The 22835-nt window shown below is 40.5% G+C and overlaps 1 protein-coding gene across 7 annotated transcripts in view; it reads right to left on the bottom strand.

The window, feature by feature from the left end:
- The window catches only part of PPP1R12B (protein phosphatase 1 regulatory subunit 12B), an 880212-nt gene that overhangs the window by 662840 nt on the left and 194537 nt on the right, over nt 1–22835 (bottom strand). For all 7 annotated transcript variants that reach the window (XM_086923137.1, XM_086923132.1, XM_086923136.1 and 4 more), the window contains exon 3: nt 18463–18581. In XM_086923137.1, the coding sequence (XP_086779263.1) occupies nt 18463–18581 (119 nt within the window). The remainder of the gene's footprint in view (nt 1–18462; nt 18582–22835) is intronic.

Genomic DNA, 22835 nt, shown 5'->3' with positions numbered 1-22835 from the left:
CGGGCTCTACTTTAGGCCTATTGAACCTCTTACGTGCTTCTTTACTGGAGGATCTCTGGCGTACACACCACCATACAACCAATACATATTCTTTTTATTCAGCCCGACAGGGGACCTGGTCCCGTTTAGACTATTGGTACCTTACAAGACAGCTGATGCTAGATGTGCGTGACATTGAATATTTACCTCGCACAATCTCAGATCATTCCCTGGTCCTCCTTGTATTCGATTTTTCATACCCTCCACAGCTCCCATTGTGGCTGTTCCCTTCCTATGCTCTTTTGGATCCAGTATTTCACAGTGAAGTAGGTGATGCCATTAAGGAATACTTCCAACTTAATGAAGGCACGGTTGACTCCCCACTTATGCTCTGGAACGCCTTCAAGGAGGTGGTGCTTGGGGTCAGTATCTCTAAGCAGGCGGGGGTGCTCCGTTCAATTTGTAATGAGCTGAGCGCAATTGAACAGAAACTAAAAGATGTGGACACCAGTTCCCTTGCAGATCGCTCCACAGCCTTTTTTTGTACCCATTCGGCGCTTATGGTTGAATTCAACAACGCAGCTGCTAGGAAAGTTAAAGGCCTAGGGAAATATGCCAAGGATAGGGTTTATGGAGAGGGTGAGAGGCCGGGTAGGACACTTGCAAGACTACTTGGCCCACAATACCAATTGACGTACATTACACGAATGGACTCGGAAGAGGAGACCCCACTGATTACCAACACTGACATCACTCAAACTCTATTGACATATTATACGCGACTGTACGAAACGCAATCCCCACCTGGTTATCAGGCCCTGAGGGACTACTGCAAGAAATTGCTATGGTCTGGCTTGAAGATGGGCAATGTTAATTCTTAGCCTCCCCCATTGACACAGATAAAGTGCGGCAGGCAATAAAAGAGTTGGCTAGTAGTCGAGCCCTTGGTTCCGCCGGCCTCACAGCGGATTCTTACAAGGCTTATCAAGACATACTCGCCCCTCGATTGGTGGAGGTATATGCAGAGACCATGGGAGGCAGGTCCCTCTCTCCAACTATGCGAGAAGCCATAGTAACGCTACTTCTTAAGCCGGGTAAATCCCCAGTCCAATGCCAGTCATACAGACTGCTATCACTGCTAAACCAGGACTATAAAATTCTCGCTAAAATCTTAGCAACTCGCCTCGCACTACTGGTGGGTACCATGCCCCTTCCAGGCGTGGTTTATTCCCGGTAGATCCACAACTATCAACTTGCGTACAGTATTCTCTGTGATAAATCAGATGGAACCCACGCTCCCAGCGGCTATTAAGATGCTAGATGCCGAGAAGGCATTTGATTCCTTGGAATGGTCTTTCTTATATGCAGCAATGCAGAAACTGGGTATTCCCATAGTTTTTTTTAGCTTGATTTGCCTTCTGTATTCCAGCCCAGTTGCTCACCTAAGAGTAAATGGGATACTTACAGCGCCATTTTCTTTGTCACGTGGCACTCAACAGGAGTGTCCACTGTCACCCCTACTGTTTATTATAGCCATGGAACCACTAGCCTGCGATATGCAGGAGCGTCATCTCCACAGGGGCACACTGGTCCACTCATTGTCTCCTATGCAGATGATGTATTGTTATTCGTTCGACACCAGGCAGAAAACCTTCCTCCATTACTAAGAGAGATAGTCCGTTTGGTGTACATTCAGGCCTAGTCATAAACCGGTCAAAGTCGGAGAGTTTTGCCTTTGACGCCTGCAACTACCCAAGAACTCTTTGACTTCCCTTTGCACTGGTGTATCTCTCCCCTAAATAGCTTGGCATTTATTTACATTGCTGCAGAGACTAAGTGATCTGCATCAACAACAGGCAAGCTATTGACCACCTTACATCACAGGTGGACCGTTGGATTAAACGCCCTCTTTCTATAGCCGGCCGGATAGCCATAATTAAAATGGTTGTACTCCCACGCCTGCTATACTTATTTATAAATATTCCAATTACATTGACAACTGCTTTTTTTGCCACTTTACGCTCTATACTAATACGACTGGTGTGGGAGGGTAAACCACCCAGAATCAGATGGGATACTCTCACAATGTCGTACGAGCGAGGAGGTTTCGGTGTTCCGGATTTCTACCTCTACTATCTGGTAGCTCAGGTCTATTTCACATATTTCCGGTATCACCCCAATGCTCGCATACAATATCTCAGACCCGGAAGATCCCAGGCGTACCCGCATGCACTCTCGTCAATTCTACCGATATGGAAATACAGACAGTATCCACAACTTGCTGGGCATGGACCAAACTGCATCGGTATTTGCAATATGACATTTTATACTCCCCTCATACACCACTACTCGATAATTTATCGTTACCACCGAAACTCTCACTAAACGGACGCTAGACGGGTTTAGGCTTAGTACTGTGGGAGACCTGTTTAAAGAGACTTGACTATGCACGGTCTCTGACTTGGCAGCAAGGGGCTCCGCTATCTACATGGATAGATTTGTATTACATAGCATAGAGTGCATGGCCTTATACTACTGCAGAACCAGCTGACTTTCCCCCTCTCACACTAGTCATTAAATCCACTGATAGCCCACACCTCATTTCCCACCTCTATCATGTATCGCAATCCATGCGACCACTAGTGGGATTCAAGTCTAGAAAGGCTTGGGAACTGGATTTGGGTGAAATGCTGCCAGATGCAATATGGCCCAACTGTTTCCCCAAACCCGATATGTATCAAATAACTATAGACACAAACTGATACAATTGAAATATCTCCATAGAGCATATATTACTTTTAAATTGATGGCCAGAATCAGCCCCACTGTCGCGAATTCATGCACCAGATGTGAGATGCCAGACGCAGACTTCGCACACCTTGCTTGGGATTGCACACCCCTCCGGGACTACTGGGAGAATATTTTTAACCATTTATCCCTCATGATTGAATTCATACTCAGACCCTCGCAAATGATGGCACTGTTAAGTTATATCAAACCCCTCAAGCGAAGCGTCAGAAGATTTTCAGCATTTGTATCTTTGCACTGGGGTAGAGCCCGAATGCCAACTATTAAAGACTGGGTTAGGGAATGTATATATTGTAACACCATGAGTGATACTTGTGCTACACTGATACCGCCTACCTCCAGTCCTCGGGATATCTGGCAACCACTCAAAGACAACCTGCAGATTAATTCTTTAGATGACGCACTGGGGGGACATGTGTGACCCGTGGGGCGATACAAGGGTATGCATATTCCGCTTAATTAAACAACCAGGACCCGCCGGTACATGGTTATAAATATGCCTCTTTATGGATCCTATTCACCCGTAGTCACCGACTAGAATACAATACTACATGAGGTACTCTGTGCACTATATTCTACTGTAGATCGCATATGCTCCATTATGGTAATGTAAGTTCTTTTTTTAATCTTTGGGTGTTGACATTGCTTTCAACAATGGAATGACAAGAAAATTGACACACTGACAATAATACACAAAATTGTCTTCATTATTTTTGTATTATATGTCTTCTTTGTGTTTGCTAGAAAAATCAATAAATGCAATAAAAAAAAATGGGATCTGACCAGGTGAGAGGTTCAGGGACATCAATGTGTATGTGCTTAGAATTTGAGAATAGGAGGTCTAAGGTGTGGTCCGCTGAGTGTGTGGTGTCTGTGTTTATGAAATGGAGATGAAGCATGTTAAGATTAGAAAGTAGATTAGAGGTGTCTGGATCGATGGTAAAACAGCGTGGTGGTTAAAATCTCCAATTAAAAGGAAAATAGGCATGGATATCACATAAGTAGCTAATAGTTCAATTAATTTGATGCTGAAATCTTTCTTAGGACCAGCAGCATGATACACGATGGCTCCTTTCCAGATGTCCCGTGAGGGAGTTCGATTTTGAATATTGCGATCTCTGCCCAGTACATGAGCACTGTGTCAAGTAGCTGTAGTTTGAGAGTATTTTGAAAAACTATGGCAACTCCCTCCCCGCCCCGCTGGTCTACCTTCCCCCGGTCTTATTGTCTCTTATAAAATTGCTCTCCAATATAGTCCTAGAGCTCAAAAGTCATAGCTTCAACGCAAACAGGGAGAATTTAACCTATACGTTATGCATGAATTAGAGAGATCATTTGGTTCAATTTCTATACATATCATTTGTTTTTAATCGTAGTCACTGTCTCCCTAACACAGACCTGCCCCAACTATCTTCTGGCACTAGGCTGACATAGGCAGATGTGCATACATTAATTACTAAATCAATGCAATGCCAGAGTCTTCTGTCTTTCAGTGATTGGAACAATTATGAGGTTGTGAAAGGCAAGCTTCTCTCTGCTTAAATGGTCTTATGTGGGGGTATAAATAAAATAATTTATGTAGCAACGTATGAAACAAAAATCAGATTTTATAGGTGGATTGGCCCAATTAGACCAAATGTACGTTATGATTTGGCATAGCTACTTTCCAGGGAATATGTATAAAATATGGAATGATGGCAACTGTGGTCATCTACAACAGATCCATTAAAGTAATAATAATAAAAATAATAATCCACATTTGTAAAGCGCTCAATCACCCGTAAGGGTCTCTAGGCGCTGGGGGCCGTCGGGAAGATTAAGCAAGCTATTGCCCAGAGTCACATGGTGCTGGGCTAATCTGCCGGCAGTCCCGGGGATCGAACCGTGATCCCCAGATTTCGGAGTCAGTCGCCCTGGCCGCGGCGCATGTTGCTTTAACAATAGCTCTCTACTGAAATTATCAATGGCTTAAAGTCCATCTACTGGGTCTCTAAAAGGCTCAGTTACAATCTGGATAACTTCAATCTCTGTATAAAAATGTTCATAACTAAAGCAGGCAACAGCATCTCACACTGAAGTTTCTAGAGGCTTATTAAGCAGCACCCTAGAACAGTGGGCCTTCACCTTTTGACTTCTGTGGAACCCCACTTAATCATTACTGGAAGCTGGGTACCCTGATCTAAGCATTTTTGATGATTTGAACTGTAAAACAGTACACTAAAAATACAAAAACAAGCACTCCAACAACTACACAAACAATGCTGTATTTAATTTAATTCACAAGCAAATATATATATATATATATATATATATATATATATATTTATATATATATATATATATATTTATATATATATATATATATTTAGTTTAATTTCAAAGGGAAAGTTGGAGCTTTCTAAATTCAATTTATGCCAGTAATTGTCTCTACTGTATTCGGTTGTATTCAATTGCACTGCTTCATAAAACAATCTGGGCATACCAACTTAAGTTGTAGCTTCCAATTTCAAATGTATTCACATTTACAGAACATTTCACAACTTTCAATTTTGTTTCTTTATTTACATACATTTTATCAATCTTTTAATATTATTTAACTTTCTTAGCAGCCCTCGGACAACCCGAGTAGGCTTCATGGACTCAGAGGGGTCACCGGGCCACAGTTAAAAAAAAAAAGTTAAGAGCTCTGAGACCCTTATAAGGTGCTTACAAGTAGAACGATTGTTCAAAGTTATCTAAAATGACCCCAAAACTTTTTTGCAGCAAATGGTGCAAGCATACCATTTAGACTTTTTCAGACATGTAGCTTGTGAAATGGGTCTGCTCTACATATATTTGTCCTTTCAGTACTAATCGGTCGAAATGCATTTGTCCCATTTAATCACCAAAACGGTAAAGTGCAGTCACTTAAGAGAGAAAGCTGCAGCTCTTTATAAATTGGGCTAACATGCACACTCTCGGCTGATTCATACACCAAATAATGCATTTTGCTTTCCTTAATCAAAACAACTTAGATTTATAAAAAAATGTGTCAATTGTTTCTTGCTACTGAACCTCATTTGTAACTAAATCTGTGGTAACAGGGAAGCTAAAAAGCATTATTGTAAGGAAGTTGTGGGTGCAGTATCCCTTACAGATTCTTCCAGGCATGCTTTTGCAGGCAAAGTGGGACATGCAGTGCTTAAGGTAAGATTGGGACTAAATATACCAAAGAATCTGATATTGCTGGTTCTTTTTCAATATTAAATCACACACAGTGGTGTCCTGCATGTTACCTTTTAAAAATAAGCTCCTTTGCTAATTAACAAGAGTTAAAAAAAAGGACCCCACGTTTCTAGCATAAACAATGCAGTTGTAATCATGACAGATTTCTATGACATCTTAATTATCATGTTCCCACATTTGAACACCTCAAAGGTTACATTCACGTGTATTATCAGAGACCAGTCATTCCATATATATATGTTGTATAATGTGCTGTTGTTGCCTCACCTGCACATTAAAATCTGCTGAAACTAGATCCTGTGGTCAGTTTCTCCTTTTGCTTCGCCGATCTGTAATGATTGGAAGTGGCGTGTGGAGTCTCCGTTTGTTTGTGTGTGTGTATATATATATATATATATATATATATATATATATATATATATATATATATATATATATATATATTTATTGACTGGTCTCTGATAAATGTAAATATATATATATATATATATATATATATATATATATATATATATCATCCGATGCTCCCCACCTTTTATCACCTTCCCAAGCTTCACAAGAACAATACATGCCCCCCAGGACGCCCTATTGTTTCCTACATCAACAGCCTTACAGAGAATATGTCCAGCTTTGTAGATAATATTCTGTTTCCATTGGTGATAACTTTAGGGTCTTATGTACAAGACACCAAGGACTTCCTGAATAAGATCCAGGATATGACAAGGGACTCTAAGTATCTGTTGATGTTGCTGGACATTACCAGTCTGTATACATGTATAGAACATAGTCACGGCCTGGAGGCGGTTCGGCATTTCTTGGAGCAACGACCTATGCGGTTTGCACAACACAACATTATGATCCTGGAATTTGTGAAGTTTTGTCTCAACAATAATATATTCTTGTTTGAGGATCAACTGTACAAGCAAAGGTCTGGGACGGCGATGGGCACCTGCTTTGCTCCCAGCTATGCGAACTTGTTCGTTGGCTGGTGGGAGGAGCAGGTGCCCAGGAGCTGTGTGGTGGTACATGATAGGGCTGAAGCAGTATGCTGGCATCGTTACATCGACGATTTATTCATTGTATGGCCTGGGGCAGCAAATACAGTGGCAGAGTATATCAGGGTACTGAATAACAACAAGTACAACCTGCACTTCTCGGGGACTATTAGCCCGGTGACAGTAGAGTATCTAGACCTGAGGATGGCCAGGTGCAAACTGCACTATTCAGGAAAGAGACTGCTGGCAATTCAATACTCTTTGCCAGCAGCAGTCACCCATCCCAGCTAGTGAAGAGCATTCCGTATGGAGAGTTATTGAGACTCCGGAGGAATAGCTCAAGAGACAAGGACTTTGAGGCGGCTGCTGCGGAGTGCTTAGCATGTTTCGCAGTGAGAGGGTATGGGGAGACGTTGCTGAAAAATTCCTTAAGTAAGGTGAGAAAGATTGCGAGGAGGGAACTACTCTTAGTGCTGAATCCCCCAAGAGACATCCAGAAAGTAAGGACGACATGAGTAAAGGCAAATTCAGAATGATAACCCCCTTCTCAATGGGGGCAAATGATTTAAGATCCATGCTGAAGAAAAACTGGCACATCCTTCAAACGGATAGTGTACTACAGAATGATTTGCCAACATACCCTTTGGAGACCTTTAGCAGAGCTAGGTTGCATGGGGATATGCTTGTAACAAGCCATCAAGAAGGGCCCGCACCGAAGAGCAATACATTACAGGAAACGAAAGGCTTCTTTCCCTGTGGTCGCTGTAAGGCCTGTGTAGGCAGCAGGAGAGTCCTAGTGTACGAGATACCTGGCACAGGGAGAACGATGCATATCAAGAAATTAATCACCTGCAGTACCCCAAATGCAGTTTATTGCCTGGTCTGTCCATGTGGCTTACGCTACATTGGCAGTACAATCAATCAACTCAAAATGAGGATTTTAGAACACCTTAGGGCCATTGATAAAGCAGATACAGCTTACCCGGTGGCTCGGCATTTCTCTGAGGTGCACAATAGGGACAGAAGCAAGCCGCAGTATTTTGGCCTGGATACAGTTCCATTAAACATCAGGGGTGGAGATAGACTGAGACGGCTCCGAAGACTTGTCAAGGTATATTATAGATCTATCCACGAAGTACCCTGGGGGCCTGAATAGCGGGGAGGAGATGGCGGTCCACCTTGGGAAATAATGCTGAGGGGAGTCTAAATAGTCCTACTTTCATTGAAGCCTAATGCTTATGTGTGTAATCTAGTAAATGAAATATGAAATACCTGATCTAACTGTATTGAACTGATAGATTATGTTGTGACAGGTTGTAGATATAAAGCACATAGATATTATCTGGGACAAGAATTGCTTGGGGGATGAATGCTGGAGGCATCCGCTCGAGGAATGATACATAAAGAATTGGATTTCTGTACATGTGCTAGTATGGATATGCAGTATAGATATAGAAATTGGGATACATTCTTTTTGTTTTGTGTTCTGTTTCTGATCCATTTCATTGTCTTGTGAGCCTTTTGAATCTTTCTGGACCAGATGAACTAAAATGTTTTGCTTTTGGCTTGGTCAATGGTTTATAAATGACACGTATAAAGGGGACTGCATGACATAGGACATCTGTCGATCCACGGCTGTATGACTTGACATCTTAATATGGCAAATAATGTGTACCTTCTGATTGTAGGCAGTAAAAAACCTATCTGTAGGTGGAATTTAACAACAACGTATTGGAAATGTTATGTCATTCATGTACACTATAAGATGACATAGGACATCTGTCGATCCACGGCTGTATGACATAGGACATCTGTCGATCCACGGCTGTATGACTTGACATCTTAATATGGCAAATAATGTGTACCCTCTGATTGTAGGCAGTAAAAAACCTATCTGTAGGTGGAATTTAACAACAACGTATTGGAAATGTTATGTCATTCATGTACACTATAAGATGACATAGGACATCTGTCGATCCACGGCTGTATGACAGGACATCTGTCGATCCACGGCTGTATGACTTGACATCTTAATATGGCAAATAATGTGTACCCTCGGATTGTAGGCAGTAAAAAACCTATCTGTAGGTGGAATTTAACAACAACGTATTGGAAATGTTATGTACCCAGTAGCCTGTTTTTCCTGTATGTATTTGTTTGGCCTTCTGTCCTTTTCTTTTTAACGGTGTTATGTTATTGTGTTGCAGCCCTCCTTTTCCAAAAAGCGCCGGGACACTCTTTTTGAGTAGCCGTGCGGTGCGCTATACAAAAGAATAAATAACATAACATAACATATGTCATTCATGTACACTATAAGATAGCGCCTATAGTGTTTCAGAGAGGTTTTGTCCTTTGTCTATGTCCATTAATGTAAAGAAACTTTATTAACATGTCAATCACTAAGTGTCATTGACACGGACGAAGGTAGTACGCCGAAACGCGTTTGTGCGGTTCCTAAAAATAAACTTTTAGATTGATGATTTACCCTCCCGAGTGCTGTGATTTCTGGCAAAGCAACCCGAAATAGTGAGCAGAATATATATATTATATATATGTATACATACATACATACATACATATATACACACACACATTTTACAGGTACTACTTCTTGAATTTAAGGGGAGAGCTCCATATCTAAATTGGATATACAGAGCTCTTGCCTTTTTGGGGGGGGGGGGGGGGTTGGGGTTCGATGTCATCCAGAAACATTTCAAAACCACACCATCCTTTAATGTTTAACCTTTTTTTGAGGAGGGGAATCATTGATTTTGTAATAGACCCTGCTTCCTCCCGGATACAACTCCACCCTAATTTTAAAAACCAATCCTTGATCATGTTAAACCACTTAATATGACCGGTTTGTTTTTGCAGAGACATTAGCTCTTCCAGGACCTCCTTCACCGGGCCCTGTGTGTTACTATTCCATATCCTTATCCTAAACAGGAGAGCCCTGAGAATGGCAAAGTGGCTGATAGGTTTAAAACCAAGATCAAGTCTAAACAGCAGGAGGGGAGTATTCACAGATAGGTTCAGGATCGCCCTAATGAATTTATTTTCAGCAAGGGCTAGATCCTTCAAAATATCCAGCCCCAATTGCTCGGTCCTGTGTAGGGTTGCTCCTACACCTTTGGCCCTGTGAAGTTCCGGAATGGGCGAGAGCGGTCGTTATGGGAACGCCCTAACCCTCTGGACTATTGCAAAATCTGCATGTTAGAGGGTCAGAGAACACTTTTCAATGTGTGATGTCCAGACCAGCTTGTCGCTAATGCGTACTCCCAAATAATCAAATGCCTTGACCTGGAAAATATTTTACAAAACGCCCACTGCATCATAAAATAATATGGGTAACCCAAAATTCAGAGTTGTTCAAATAACCGCAATAAACTCAGTATCTAGGGAACTTTAAAAAAATGCCTGGCTTTCCTTCATACCAGTGTTTTACTCATTACAATTTACCTTAGAAAATAAGGTGTGTTTGGTACACAATAACAGAACATAAGCTGCAACTCAGTTCTTGGATAAGGGTACTATCAGTTTCTGTACAGCCAATAAACACTATGCATCCTACAAACAAGAAAGGTTACAGATACAAATGCTGCCATCAATTGCTATTTCTTCCTACTTATTGTCTTTTTTCTATTATTTTATGGATTAGTTTTGTTGAGAAAACTAGGATTGATCTACATAAATGACACTTTGCTAGATTGGTTACTTTTGACGACTTTTCAGAAAGTTTCAGCTTTCCAGGTTCAAGCCTGTTACCACCACAAACTAGAAATAGGTAAAAACCACACACAAAAAGTAGACCACTACTTAGTAAAATAGAAAAACTGTTGTAAATAAAAATCTTCTTAAAAGCTGAGAAGATGATACAGCACAGCAAATCACTTTTCAAAGACATTTTTAGAAAAAGCAATATTTTGATGTAGAGCATTTTTTCACATTTAAAAAGAAACATGTTTGGGGCGTGGCTTGCGCGCCAAAGAGTGATGGCGGACCCTGTGTGAGCTCCGAAGTGACGCGGAACTCTTTTTCGGATATTGAGCCTCACTCACCAACTACGGAGCAGTGAAGAATTGACTTTCACCTTTGATGATGCGGTGCACCTGAAGATAGGTTTTTGGAGGTGTTCCGGTCATTTCTGTGCAACTTTGGGCTCCTGGTGATTTCACCTTGTTTGAGCTGCGGGCGGCGGCCATTTCGGGTCGCTGAGCCCGCGTCTCCTTCAGCTGCTGTCTCTTCAATACCAGTATGCTCTTCCTTTATGCAATTGCTGCGCTGCCACATAGTACCCTGTTTTCTACATGACGGTGGCTTAAGTCGCACTTTCTATTTGCATTCTCGGCCAGATTGCGGTGGTTTTCTTCTTAGACGTGTGCGGCCGCCATTTTAGGTCGCAGCGATCGCGCCTAATCTCTTCAAGAAAATGTTGCTGCTTCACTCGAAATGTCACTTTTCTAAAACAGCTGCATGATCCCTTTTGTCTGTTCTTAAGTGCTGCACGAGTTAGTGTGTCATGACTGATGCAGAGAACCTTACCAGTCCCTGTATAATTCTCTTCATGTCTGGAGATTAACACATTGTATAAATGCTCGTGTTACTTACTGTGTGCCTCACCAAATGGCAGCTTTCAGACACATCATACCACTTTGCACTGGAAGTTTTGTTTTAACACTGGAATATTGTTCATCTATATGAAATACAATGGTCTCTCAAATGGCTCTTCTATTTTGGAACTCCTGAACATATGTCAGCATCTTTTACACCGCTGTTTTTTGTTATTACCACATGCTGAAAGGAAAGTCTTATTTTATTGATGTGAGGCATTAGAGCAGCTTTACTGTTTATCGCAGACAACCTTTTTGAGGAACTTGGATTGTATTTTCTTGTCTCTTTTGTCCACTCACGTCTAAGAAGAAAACAACCACCGCAATCTGGCCGAGAATGCAAATAGAAAGTGTGACTTAAGCCACCGTCATGTAGAGAACAGGATACTATGTGGATTGGAGGATCCTATCTTATTTTTTTTTTTCACCTAACTATATCTGCTCTGTCATTATATTATATTGTGGTTCATCTACTACAATTGTTATACACACCATATTTTTCCTCACACTTTTTGCTGCTTTCTTTTTATATCAATATGGCTAATCATCTTCATTCTGCTAGATCTTCTGTTACTGGTACGAAACCAAAGAGGCATAAAAATGACCCGCCTTCTCCCATACATTCATGTCGGAATCCAATTTTGGACTCTATATTGGATGAAGTTCGGGGTCTTCAACCTTTTATGTCAACGACCAATGAAAAACATAAACAGATTGAGGAGAGATGGATTGTTATGGAGGGCAAAGTATTAGATTTGGAAACACGTGTCAGCGACCTTCAGGATGTTTACACTAAGATACCATTATTAGAATAGGAAATTCACAAATTAAAAATCCATGCTGAGGACCTTGAAAATCGAAATCTGAGAAATAATTTACGCCTGTATCGTCTACAAAAAATATTGAAGGTCCTGATATGGTATCTTTCCTACAAAAACTCCTTCCAGAAATCCTTGATCTCCAGGTCTCGACAAATCCGCACAATATACAGAGAGCACACCGTTTGGGTCGTCTTACTCCTAATGCTTCTAAACAACAGGGTATTATCATGCATTTCCTTGAATTCACTGAGCTGATGCGGGTTTTGAAAGCTGTAAAACTCAAACGTCGCCTTATTTCGTCAGGTCATAATCTCTTCATCTCTCAGGATATTTCTACTACAACAAATGCACACCGTAAAGAATTTCTTGCATTACGTCCTCATATGAGACGCCTTAACATCCAATATGGAATCCTCCATCCATGTCTTTGTAAGATTACTCCTAATGGTCGGTCACGTTCTTTTGATGATCCAGAAAAACTCAGACTCTATCTTCAAGATCTGACACCACGTGGAATGGACACTAATACCTAATCTCTTTTGTGGTTTAGTAGTGTCACTTTAAATCCCTCTTTCATGCTTACTTGTTGCTCATAGTTTTACTTGTTCTGTATTCAGTTTCATGAGGTTCCTTTCTTCTCATCTTCTTTGTATTCCTTCTGAGGTCCGTGCCCTTTGGCGTCACCATGCTTGTCATTTTTCGTCTTTTTTTCTTTTTACAGGTCTGGATATTTTTCCTTGATCTGTTTACCTGTTCTTCTCTGTCTTTTTTCCTTTTATTTCTTCCTCCTCGTTTTCTTTCTCTTTTTTCTTCTTCTGTTCTATACTTTTCTATATACTTCACTCTTCTAATCATCCTTATTTAATCAATATTGTCTTCTATCATTTATTTATTGTTAATGTATCCTGGTAATGTGGGTCTTTCTGTAGTATTTCCCATATGTAATTTTTTTTTGTGGTGTGTTTTCTCTTGTAGTTTTATACTTGAAGTGTATCAGCTCCAACTGTGTTATACCCTTCCTCCCCTCCATTATGTGTAACTTTGTCACGTGGAACGTCTATGGTCTTGGGAGTCCAGTCAAAAGGCAAAAGGTACTGTCTCATTTATCAAAACTCAATTCTCAGATTTCTTTTCTTCAGGAAACTCATTGTAATGATGTGGAGTCTCTTAAGTTGAAAAGGAAACGGGTGGGCCAAGTTGTTTTTTCTCCTGCTTCGAACAAAAAAGGGGGTGTTGCTATATTGTTTCATAAAGCTCTGGCAGTACAAATTTTATCCACACAAAATGATGACGATGGGTAATGGCAAAGATTGTGGTACAGAATAAAACGCTAGTTTTGTTAAATATTTATGGACCTGTTAAGCCAGATCCTACATTTTGTAATGATATTAAAATTCTACTTTCTTCAATTGATTGCCCTAATATTGTTGATGGCGACTTCAACCAATGGTTAGATCCTTTTTCCGATAAGATTATTCAATTGTAAATTTCAACCTGATAAATCTCATAAAGCTTTTCAATCGGCCATTGCCTCTCGTTCATTGTATGATGTTTGGAAGACTTGTAATCCTGATTTATTTGAATTTATTTTTTTCTCCAATGTACATCACACCCGTTCTAGGATTGATTATATTTTGACCAGTAAATCTTTTCTCCCTTCTATCCACAAATCTGAAATTGGATCCATTTTTATATTGGATAATGCCCCTGTTCACGCTGTTTTGGATCTCTCACTTACCTCATCTCAATTTGGCCGATGGAAACGTAACACTTTTTACTATCAGACACGGTTTTTATCAAAGAAGCTACCACTTTTATTAATTAATTTTCTAATATCTATGATCCATTGGATACCTCTGTTCCTAATAACTGGGATACTTTTAAGGCTGCTTTTAGTGCCTTCACCATTTCTTATGTATCGAAAAACAAGAAATCCACAAGGCAGAAATATGAAGATCAGCTACAAAAACTCAAAAGCTTAGAACATACATATTTTACTTCTCGATCATCTGATGCCCTTCATGATTTGATTAAAGCAAAAACTGAACAAATTAGCAACAACTGAAGAATGTAATATTTTGCTTAAAATTACATCTGAATACCATGGAGGGCAAAATAAAGCAGGTACAATTTTAGCTAAATATTTAAAAATTAAATCTGAACGTAAGACTATTGGCCCTATTCCTAATGAATCAACTACAAAACTAGTATCGTCAGACGAAGACATTGCTGAGGTTTTCCATGAATATTATAAAATCTCTTTATTCTGACGATATATTTCCCACTAATCACAATTTAAACACCTTCTTCTCAGGCCTACCTTCCCCTCCATCTTTCCCTGATGAATCTAACGCGTTAGAGAAAGACCATACTCTTCAAGAGGTAACTAATGCTATCAAATCCCTAAAAAAGTCAAAAGCCCCAGGACCTGATGGCTTGTCTGTAGAGTTTTACAACACCTTTCATTCCATTTTTGTCCCCAAACTTCTCCAACGTTTTAATTCCTTTATTGCGGATGCAAAAGCATCTGGTTCTATTATGGATGCCTTAAATGTTATCATACCTAAACCTGACAAAGATCACTCTTATTGTAAAAATGTTCGCCCTATATCGTTAATTAATTATGACTGTAAAATTTTGGCCAAAATTCTCGCATCCCGACTTGAAACTATTATTCCTCTTTTGATTAAAAAAGATCAAGTTGGATTCGTGAAGGGTAGATTGGCATCTGACAATGCTCGAATGTTTGCTAACATCATTTATTTTGGAAAAAAATATAAATCGCCCCTTGCAGCCTTGTCTTAAGATGCTGAAAAGTTATTTGATCGTATTAATTGGCAATTCATGTTTCAGACTCTCCAATGGTTTGGTTTTGGGCCCTCTTTTATTTCTTATATTAAACGTTTGTATTCTTGTCCACGAGCCAGTATTTTTGTTAATAATCACTTCTCCAAAACGTTTTCTTTGTCCAGAGGCACAAGGCAGGGATGCCCCCTTTCCCCTTTATTATTTATCCTATGCCTTGAACCATTCCTAGAGCGCATTTGTATTAATTCTCAGATTGCTGGCTTCAAACATAACTCTGTTGAAACTAAAATATCTGCATTTGCAGACGATATACTGATTTATATGTCTAATCCTGTTCAATCTCTCCCCCATTTTTTTAATGAAGTTCGATTATATTCTAGTATTTCTGGTTACAAACTCAACCTCTTAAAGACAGAAGTATTGCCCCTAAACTTTACATGCTATCACTTTATGTTTAGTAATACTAATTTCGCATGGAGTCCTTCTAAAATTAAATATCTTGGCATTTGGTTTTTATCTTCCCTAAATGATGCAATTAAATTCACGTTAATTGCATTACTAAATAAAATCCAATCACTCCTCCTTACTTGGTCACACCCTGTAACTCTCCTGGTGGGGCAGGTTAGATACCATTAAAATGAGGATTGTGCCTCATGTTTTATATACACTGTCTATGCTTCCTATCAGAATTCCATATGTATATTTTTCTGGAATTAACTCTACATGTACAACATTTTTGTGGAACAATAAACAGCCACAAATTGCTCTAAACAAACTCATACGTCCTAAGGATGAAGGTGGTGTGCGTTTCCCAAATTTTACAGCTTATCATTCAGCTTTTTGATTAAACAATCTTTTGCATTAGCTTATGATTCTGTGGACATTCCTGTTCCCAGATGGGTCCTTTTTGAACGCTCCTTATTAAAAGATTAATCTTTTCAACATGTAATCTTTATGTCAAATTGCAACTTTTTGTCTACTAGTCCTATTTTAAAATACTCCTGAACCTTACTGTATAACATTTGTTCTAAGGATTTTTCTCCACTTCAATGTTTTTTGTCCTCCACTGTATGGTATAATACATTTCTTAAATATAAAGGTAAATTGTTCTACTACAAATACTGGAAAGAAAAGGGTATTATTTTCGTTCATCAGTTACTGCACAGCTACTATATTGTTCCCTTTCCTACCTTACAAACATGCTGTCAATTACCTGACTCTTTTCTCAATAAATATGATATTATTGTTAATGCCATACAATCTCATCTAACTACTTTTTCCCTTCCGCCTCACACACCATCTATATCCCCTTCTACACCTCTATACTCCTTATTTTCAACTCACAGGCCTAAAGCCGCTCTTGTATACAAGTTATTGTTATCCAATGTTATTGAAAGACCTAAGTCCCATATTGAGATTTCATGGGAAACTGATTTGTCCGTTTCTTTACCTATTAATACCTGGGATAAACTATGGTCAAAACTATTCAAAGTTTCTACTGCTGCTCGTATAACCGAATATTTGTATTTTATTTATTATAGAGCGATTATTACTCCTGTTAGTATTTGTAAATTCTCACCAATCTCTTCTCCATTATGTTGGTCATGTTCCACTGAAACTGCCATGTTAAAACATCAACTTTATGAGTGCTCTAATGTTTTATCCTTTTGGAACTCTGTTTGGAATATTTGCATGTTAGTATTTAAATTCAATGCTACTTTAACTCTACAGAATGTTTTTCTAGGTTCCTTATCACCTGATGTAGATGTTGTATCTTCTGTTTCCATATTATTTGATCTTTTTGTTGCATTAGCTTTTAAAGTTATTCTATCATCCTGGAAAGACAATTCTAAAGTTTCTTTGCTAACTTGGTGGAATTTTATTTGTGATGAACACTTGATTGCTACTGTTTTCTCCTCTTCTCTTTCTCAAACAATTAAATCTTCTTTGGCTTCCTTTCACTACATATCTTCCTTCACACTCTCCTATACATTCTTTTTCTCTCCTTCTCTATACTATTCTCCAACACCATTTTGGTTCTTCCTCCCCTGTCTTTTTCTCTACCTCTCTTGTCTTCTTTCTTTCTCTTTCCTACTTTCCTTTCTCCTTCTATTTAATTATAATATTCCTATTTTATCATATGGTATTTGCCTGATTGCTTATTTTAATTATGTTTGTATGTTTTATAATGGTTTCTACCCCTTCCCTATTTTATTGTTTCTATTTGCTCTCTTCTCTTATGTATTTGAAAAACTTAATAAAAGCTTTAAGAAACATGTTTGTCTATTTTGTCGTTTCCCCCAAATCCATGGTACTTTCAGCATACCCACCATGTGGCGAACGAAGTTAGAGACTTAGCCTCGATAACTTTAGTGGGGAATAAAAGTTGAGAAGTGCCCCAAATATTTTAAAAAAAAAAAGGCTCACCAAGCAGGTCAGAGACGGTGAGGTAGGGAAGCCTCAGCAGCTAATTGAAGGTATATGCCACCACCCATCATCACCCTGCTAATCAGGTGACAAAATAAAATACAACTTCCCAATAAAAAAGCAATTAGGTCTGCTAAATGTGGCCAGAAAACTAAATCAAGACAAAAGAACGAGAAAGATATCCAAGGAAAGACAACTGGAAGGCAGGCAAGAACATACAACCAGAAAACAGTCAGCCCAATCCCACTTGCACAACTGCAACACATGAAAATCACAACAGTAAAGCAGATGTAAAAAAAAAACCTAAAGCAATGGATATTCAAATAAAAAAAATATAAACAAAACTGTTATGGATATAATGTATGGAGAATTTTACAACAAATGACATTCTAAGAGGTCATGTAAAACAAACAATTTATAAATGCATGGTCCAATTGAATAGTATACATATTATTCAACCAAACTATCATCATGCATGTCTACTCAACTTCTCACCAACATGCCTTAATTTTGGTCTTGTGCAATGATTCCGAAGTGGGATTAGAAAATCTTAAACAGAATAAATTTAAATAAACTAGATTAAAAACTCCTGGAAACAGGAATATGTCCTTTATAGTTAGAAAAGAAGGCAATAAAACAGTTTTAGAACACAAAATCCTACCTATATCAGGTGAGAGAATAAACATCCACGGACACTAATACTTAAAAGATGCATTAATCGATCAGGATTAATAAAGCACGGCTAATCACCCGATAGGGTATCCAGATATCTGTACATACAATGCTTACCTTGTTTCTTCACCTGCTCCAACAGTAGGTCTTTCATAGCGGCTTCCTCTGCGAGGTCCAATGGAACTTCCCCTTCGCTGTTCACAGGAGCCACATTGGCCCCATGGCTTATTAAATACCTGAAAAAAAGGCACCACAATGTAATATCTCTTTGATAGCAACAAATCTGAAAGCAGATTTGAGGTGACAAAGTAGTTGGGAAGGCATGAAGTCACTCCCAATTAACATTAGCTTTGGTCTCTCAAGCTAACAGAATATCTAATACACAACTGTCAAAACTCCTGTGCCATTAGTAACTTTTAATAACAATGCACCAGACTGGGGGGAGGAGCCAAGCTCGACATCGTGATGGCCGCACGGTAGCTCGGCTCCGCCGGCCTCACTGCCCAAACTCATCTATCCTGCCGCCCATCCTGCCCAAAAACGATAACATTTTATAGATGAAGGTCTGCTGATACTTACCACCCATCCTGGTGGCTCCGGCGTTCAGTGGGTCAGCAGCGGCGTCCTCCCAGGAAGTGCGGCCTCCGTGGTGTGGAGACCGGGGCCTTGCCTTCAGCGAGTAGCCGGCGAGACGGTGTCGGTGGCGGCCTCGGGTGGAGGATGGAGACCGGCCGGAGGAGGCCGTTGTGCGAAAAAGCCAGAGGCAACTGAACGCGCCTGGGACTACTGTCCGGTGGTCCAGAGGTGAGGTGCAGCAAGTTGTGTGTGGGGGACGCCGTGTTGGTGGCTCCCCCCCTTGTTGCCCTGCCCGGCCATTCCGAATTTCATCGCTCGGTGGTGGAGAGTGGCTCCAGCGGAGCGGTGGCGCCGGCGGGTCCCCCTCTTTTTGTGGCCCTCATTTTTGCATCGAGGTTGCTGTTTGGATGCTTGAGGGGGATCCCGTGGGGGCCCTGCTTGTGAGCCCGCCCCAGGAGTTGGTTCCAAAAAGACGGCGCAGTAATCGCAAAATGGCGACTGATGCCGTGTGCTGTGGAACACCCCGTGATGTTGATGCTGTACCTCTGTACTGTGATGGGGCCTGCACTGGGGAGCGTGAACCCACGATTGGCGACGTCCTACGAGCGCTGAAGATTTGGCAAGTGACCTTGGCCCGGGATTCTTGTGTGCAAGACAATGTGGTAACCGCCATTGCTCCCGGGCCGTCCCTCAGAGATGCTGATGGGCCCGAGGTGGTGGCTGTTTGTTTCCCGCTTTTTAGTGGGGGTAGCGATATCTTGGTTCGCCTGCGGGAAGATTTGCTGGGGATCATTGACACTGATGTACATGACTGCCGTAAACAGCTTTTGCATTACCGTCGGCGGAGGAGATCTTATGGGTTGCTTCCATTGGCCGTTCAGCGGCTGCTCCACGGCCTTTTCTCTCCGCTTTGTTTTATTCCCGCTACTTCGACAAACATCGTGGCGATAGCTAAGAAAGGACTGGGGTGAGCCCGGGTTTTTAATCCGGAGGACTGCTGTTCGGTGCACGGAGTTATGGACTGCCCCAAATTGAGATAATTTGTCGAATCCTTATTATGTATGGCTACCTGACAAACATGCCAGTTTCGTTTTGGGCTGCACTAATTGTTTGTATGGGCGGGGGTGGGGGCCGTGCGCCTTGTTACATGGTATCCTCCCCTTGGCTTTCCTTTTTATCTGTTTTCTTCCCTTTCCCTATATTATCTCATTCTATATTTCGGGTTCATGTTTAGGGCGACAGGCACGCTGCTGGGAGGGGTAGGCCATAGCCTTCTGCAGGGGTGCAGGGTGGGGCGGGTGGATTGGGGTCTATTAGATAGTTACTTGTTTCTATGGCTCTTTTGTGTCCTTTTCTTGGGTCTCCATGACTGTGCGTGATTCCCGCGGGGTGAGTGCCTGGGGGGGAGGTTTGGGTATTCCTATATAATATGGTACTTTCAAGTTCTGCTTATCCTGACTTAGCCGCCCGCCCCTAAGAATGTTTGCTGTCTGGATTGTTGATCGCCATTATCGCCGTGGGGCGGGTACAGTAACGTGGAGTCCCATTTCCCTTTTTTCTAGTATTTTCGTTTGCTTTTACTCTCCGGGTTGGGTTGTATAATGATTGCAACTTTATCCGTCTCACTGCTAATTTGATTTTCAAGAGAGTGATGTTCTGCTTGTCTTTGGGCACATGAGGTTGCGGGTGGACACTGACTGAAGAAGAATTGCAAGGGCATCTATGGCTTGAACGCTTTGGACTATTCTGATGATAGATCTATGGATTCCCTATTATAATGTTGTTGGTTCTGTTCCCCGCCATGCGCACCAGGACGCTTATTATACAACCGATCCTTAATTCTTTAATATAAAATTAACCTCCTGTGATCCTGTGCCGGGGGTTGCACTCAGTTAGCATTATGGACTCGCAGCATTGTGTAGTATTGCGTAACCACTCCGTACTTTTTATTGACATTGGTGCTTTCCAGTTTGTTCTGTGGCCGGCATCTGGGTTGTAGGCCCGTATTTGTATGCAACCATATACACAAATAAAGGTTTAAAAAAAAAAAAAAAAAAAAAAAAAAAAAAAACAATGCACCAGACTGAAGTCTGATAAGACACAAAGTTTACTTTAAAAGAAATACCACCAACATCTATCCCTAACTTCTGAATAAACGCAACTAGTAATATTATTACGATGCACAGCGAAGCAAAGTTTAATGCCAGAGCTAATTATCTGGGTTTCTCTGCCACTGTTGTAAGCACTTTTATTATTGAAAATACAATTCGGATATTGCATTGTTTCATTATGATTGCATTTCTTATCACTTAACTCCTTCAAGAACTGAGCTCACATTTTCATGGAATAGTGGAGGTTCGCTTTTCAATTTTTTTCTGTGCAGGAGTCTCATAAAGCACCTTGTGTGGCAAGTTATAGAAATGTCAGCGTCAGTTTATTCACTATCTAGAAATTTAATTATTTTTTTACTGATCAAATAGATAGTTTACATTTTGTGTTTATCTTTTTCACTCTTGGAGTATTGTACTTATTTACTTGTATGTGCCTGCAATTTATATGGTGAATAACTTATGTTAATATCCGCTTAAGAGACAATTGAGAGTTTAGTTATTTGATTTTGTTAATTTAAACATATCTTTACGAACTGTGTGAACGTCTGGACAGAAAGTGGCACAGCCTTTCTTTCTTTGCAAAGTATCAGTTGCATATGTTCCCTACTTTATGCATTAAGCCTTTTGACCTTGTCTTATTGTATTTTCCTTGTTATTTTTTTCACAATTATAGATGGGCCAATCACTTTGAGGTGTAATAAAGGTTGTTTATATGAGTTAAGCAACATATTCCCTTATACTTTAAGGCAACAAGTTGTAAAATGGAATGTTAAAGATTAAACTTTTCTAATTAAAAACAACAAATGCCTATAATTTGCACCTGGAAACCCACATTCTGAAAAATGCTTTGTAATTCTTGGTGAGAAAGGCTTACAACAGGCACTTCTCTAGGACATTTAACCCGACTTCAAAGAGTGCAGAACGCTGCGGCCAGAGCGATCGTAGGTCTTCCTAGGTTTTGCTCGGCCGGTCCATCTTTGCGAGCCTTGCATTGGTTACCCGTTAGGCAGTGGATCCACTTTAAAGTTTTGTGCCTTTCCTTCAAAATTCTGAAGGGCCTATCACCTCCCTTACTGCACCAACTCTTGCGCCCTTACATCCCGGGCCGCACTCTGCGCTCGCTAGACCAAGAATTAGCGGTAGCCCCTCGGTTCAAACTCAGTCGGGTGGGGGGTCGCTCTTTTAAGGTGCGGGCAGCCGCACTCTGGAACGCTCTCCCTTTGAAACTCCGGACCTTTGGTGACCTGCTCTCCTTCCGCAAGGCCACTAAAACTCATTTATTTTCTGAGCTTTGTTAAATCCTTCACTCCCCATTTTCTTAATAATTATTTCTGTTCCCCAGTTGTGTTGTGTTCGCCACCTTGTCGGTGCGCCGGGACGCTCCTTCGCTGGAGCAGCCGTGCGCAATACAAATAGCACTAACATAACATAACATAACATAACATTTCTGTCTAAAAGAGTGGATGTAACCCGTTTGAGAAAGATCACTGCAGAAACAAAGTGGTTGCCGATCCTAATGCTACATTTATTTGTCTTTTATAGAAGTGGCAGGTGTCTTTATTTTTTTTTTTTAAATATCTATGCTCCAAATTTTAACCAGGAAAACTTTTTCCAATTTGTAAGGGATAAACTTTCATCCCTCGTTCATGGTACAATTTGCAATAGGTGATGAATTTCCGGTCGGACTGACAGTATTACTGCCATTCTAATTTTATTGGCAACAACAACTATAGCATGAAACAGCAGCAAATGAGGAAAAGCGTCGTTATTTCTCATCTTTGGAGCACCTTACACCTATTTGAC

This window comes from Lissotriton vulgaris, chromosome 5, assembly GCF_964263255.1.
Source record: "Lissotriton vulgaris chromosome 5, aLisVul1.2, whole genome shotgun sequence".
Lineage (NCBI taxonomy): Eukaryota > Metazoa > Chordata > Amphibia > Caudata > Salamandridae > Lissotriton > Lissotriton vulgaris.
Note: the sequence above shows the minus strand (reverse complement) of the source record. Positions and strands in the feature narration are given on the sequence as shown.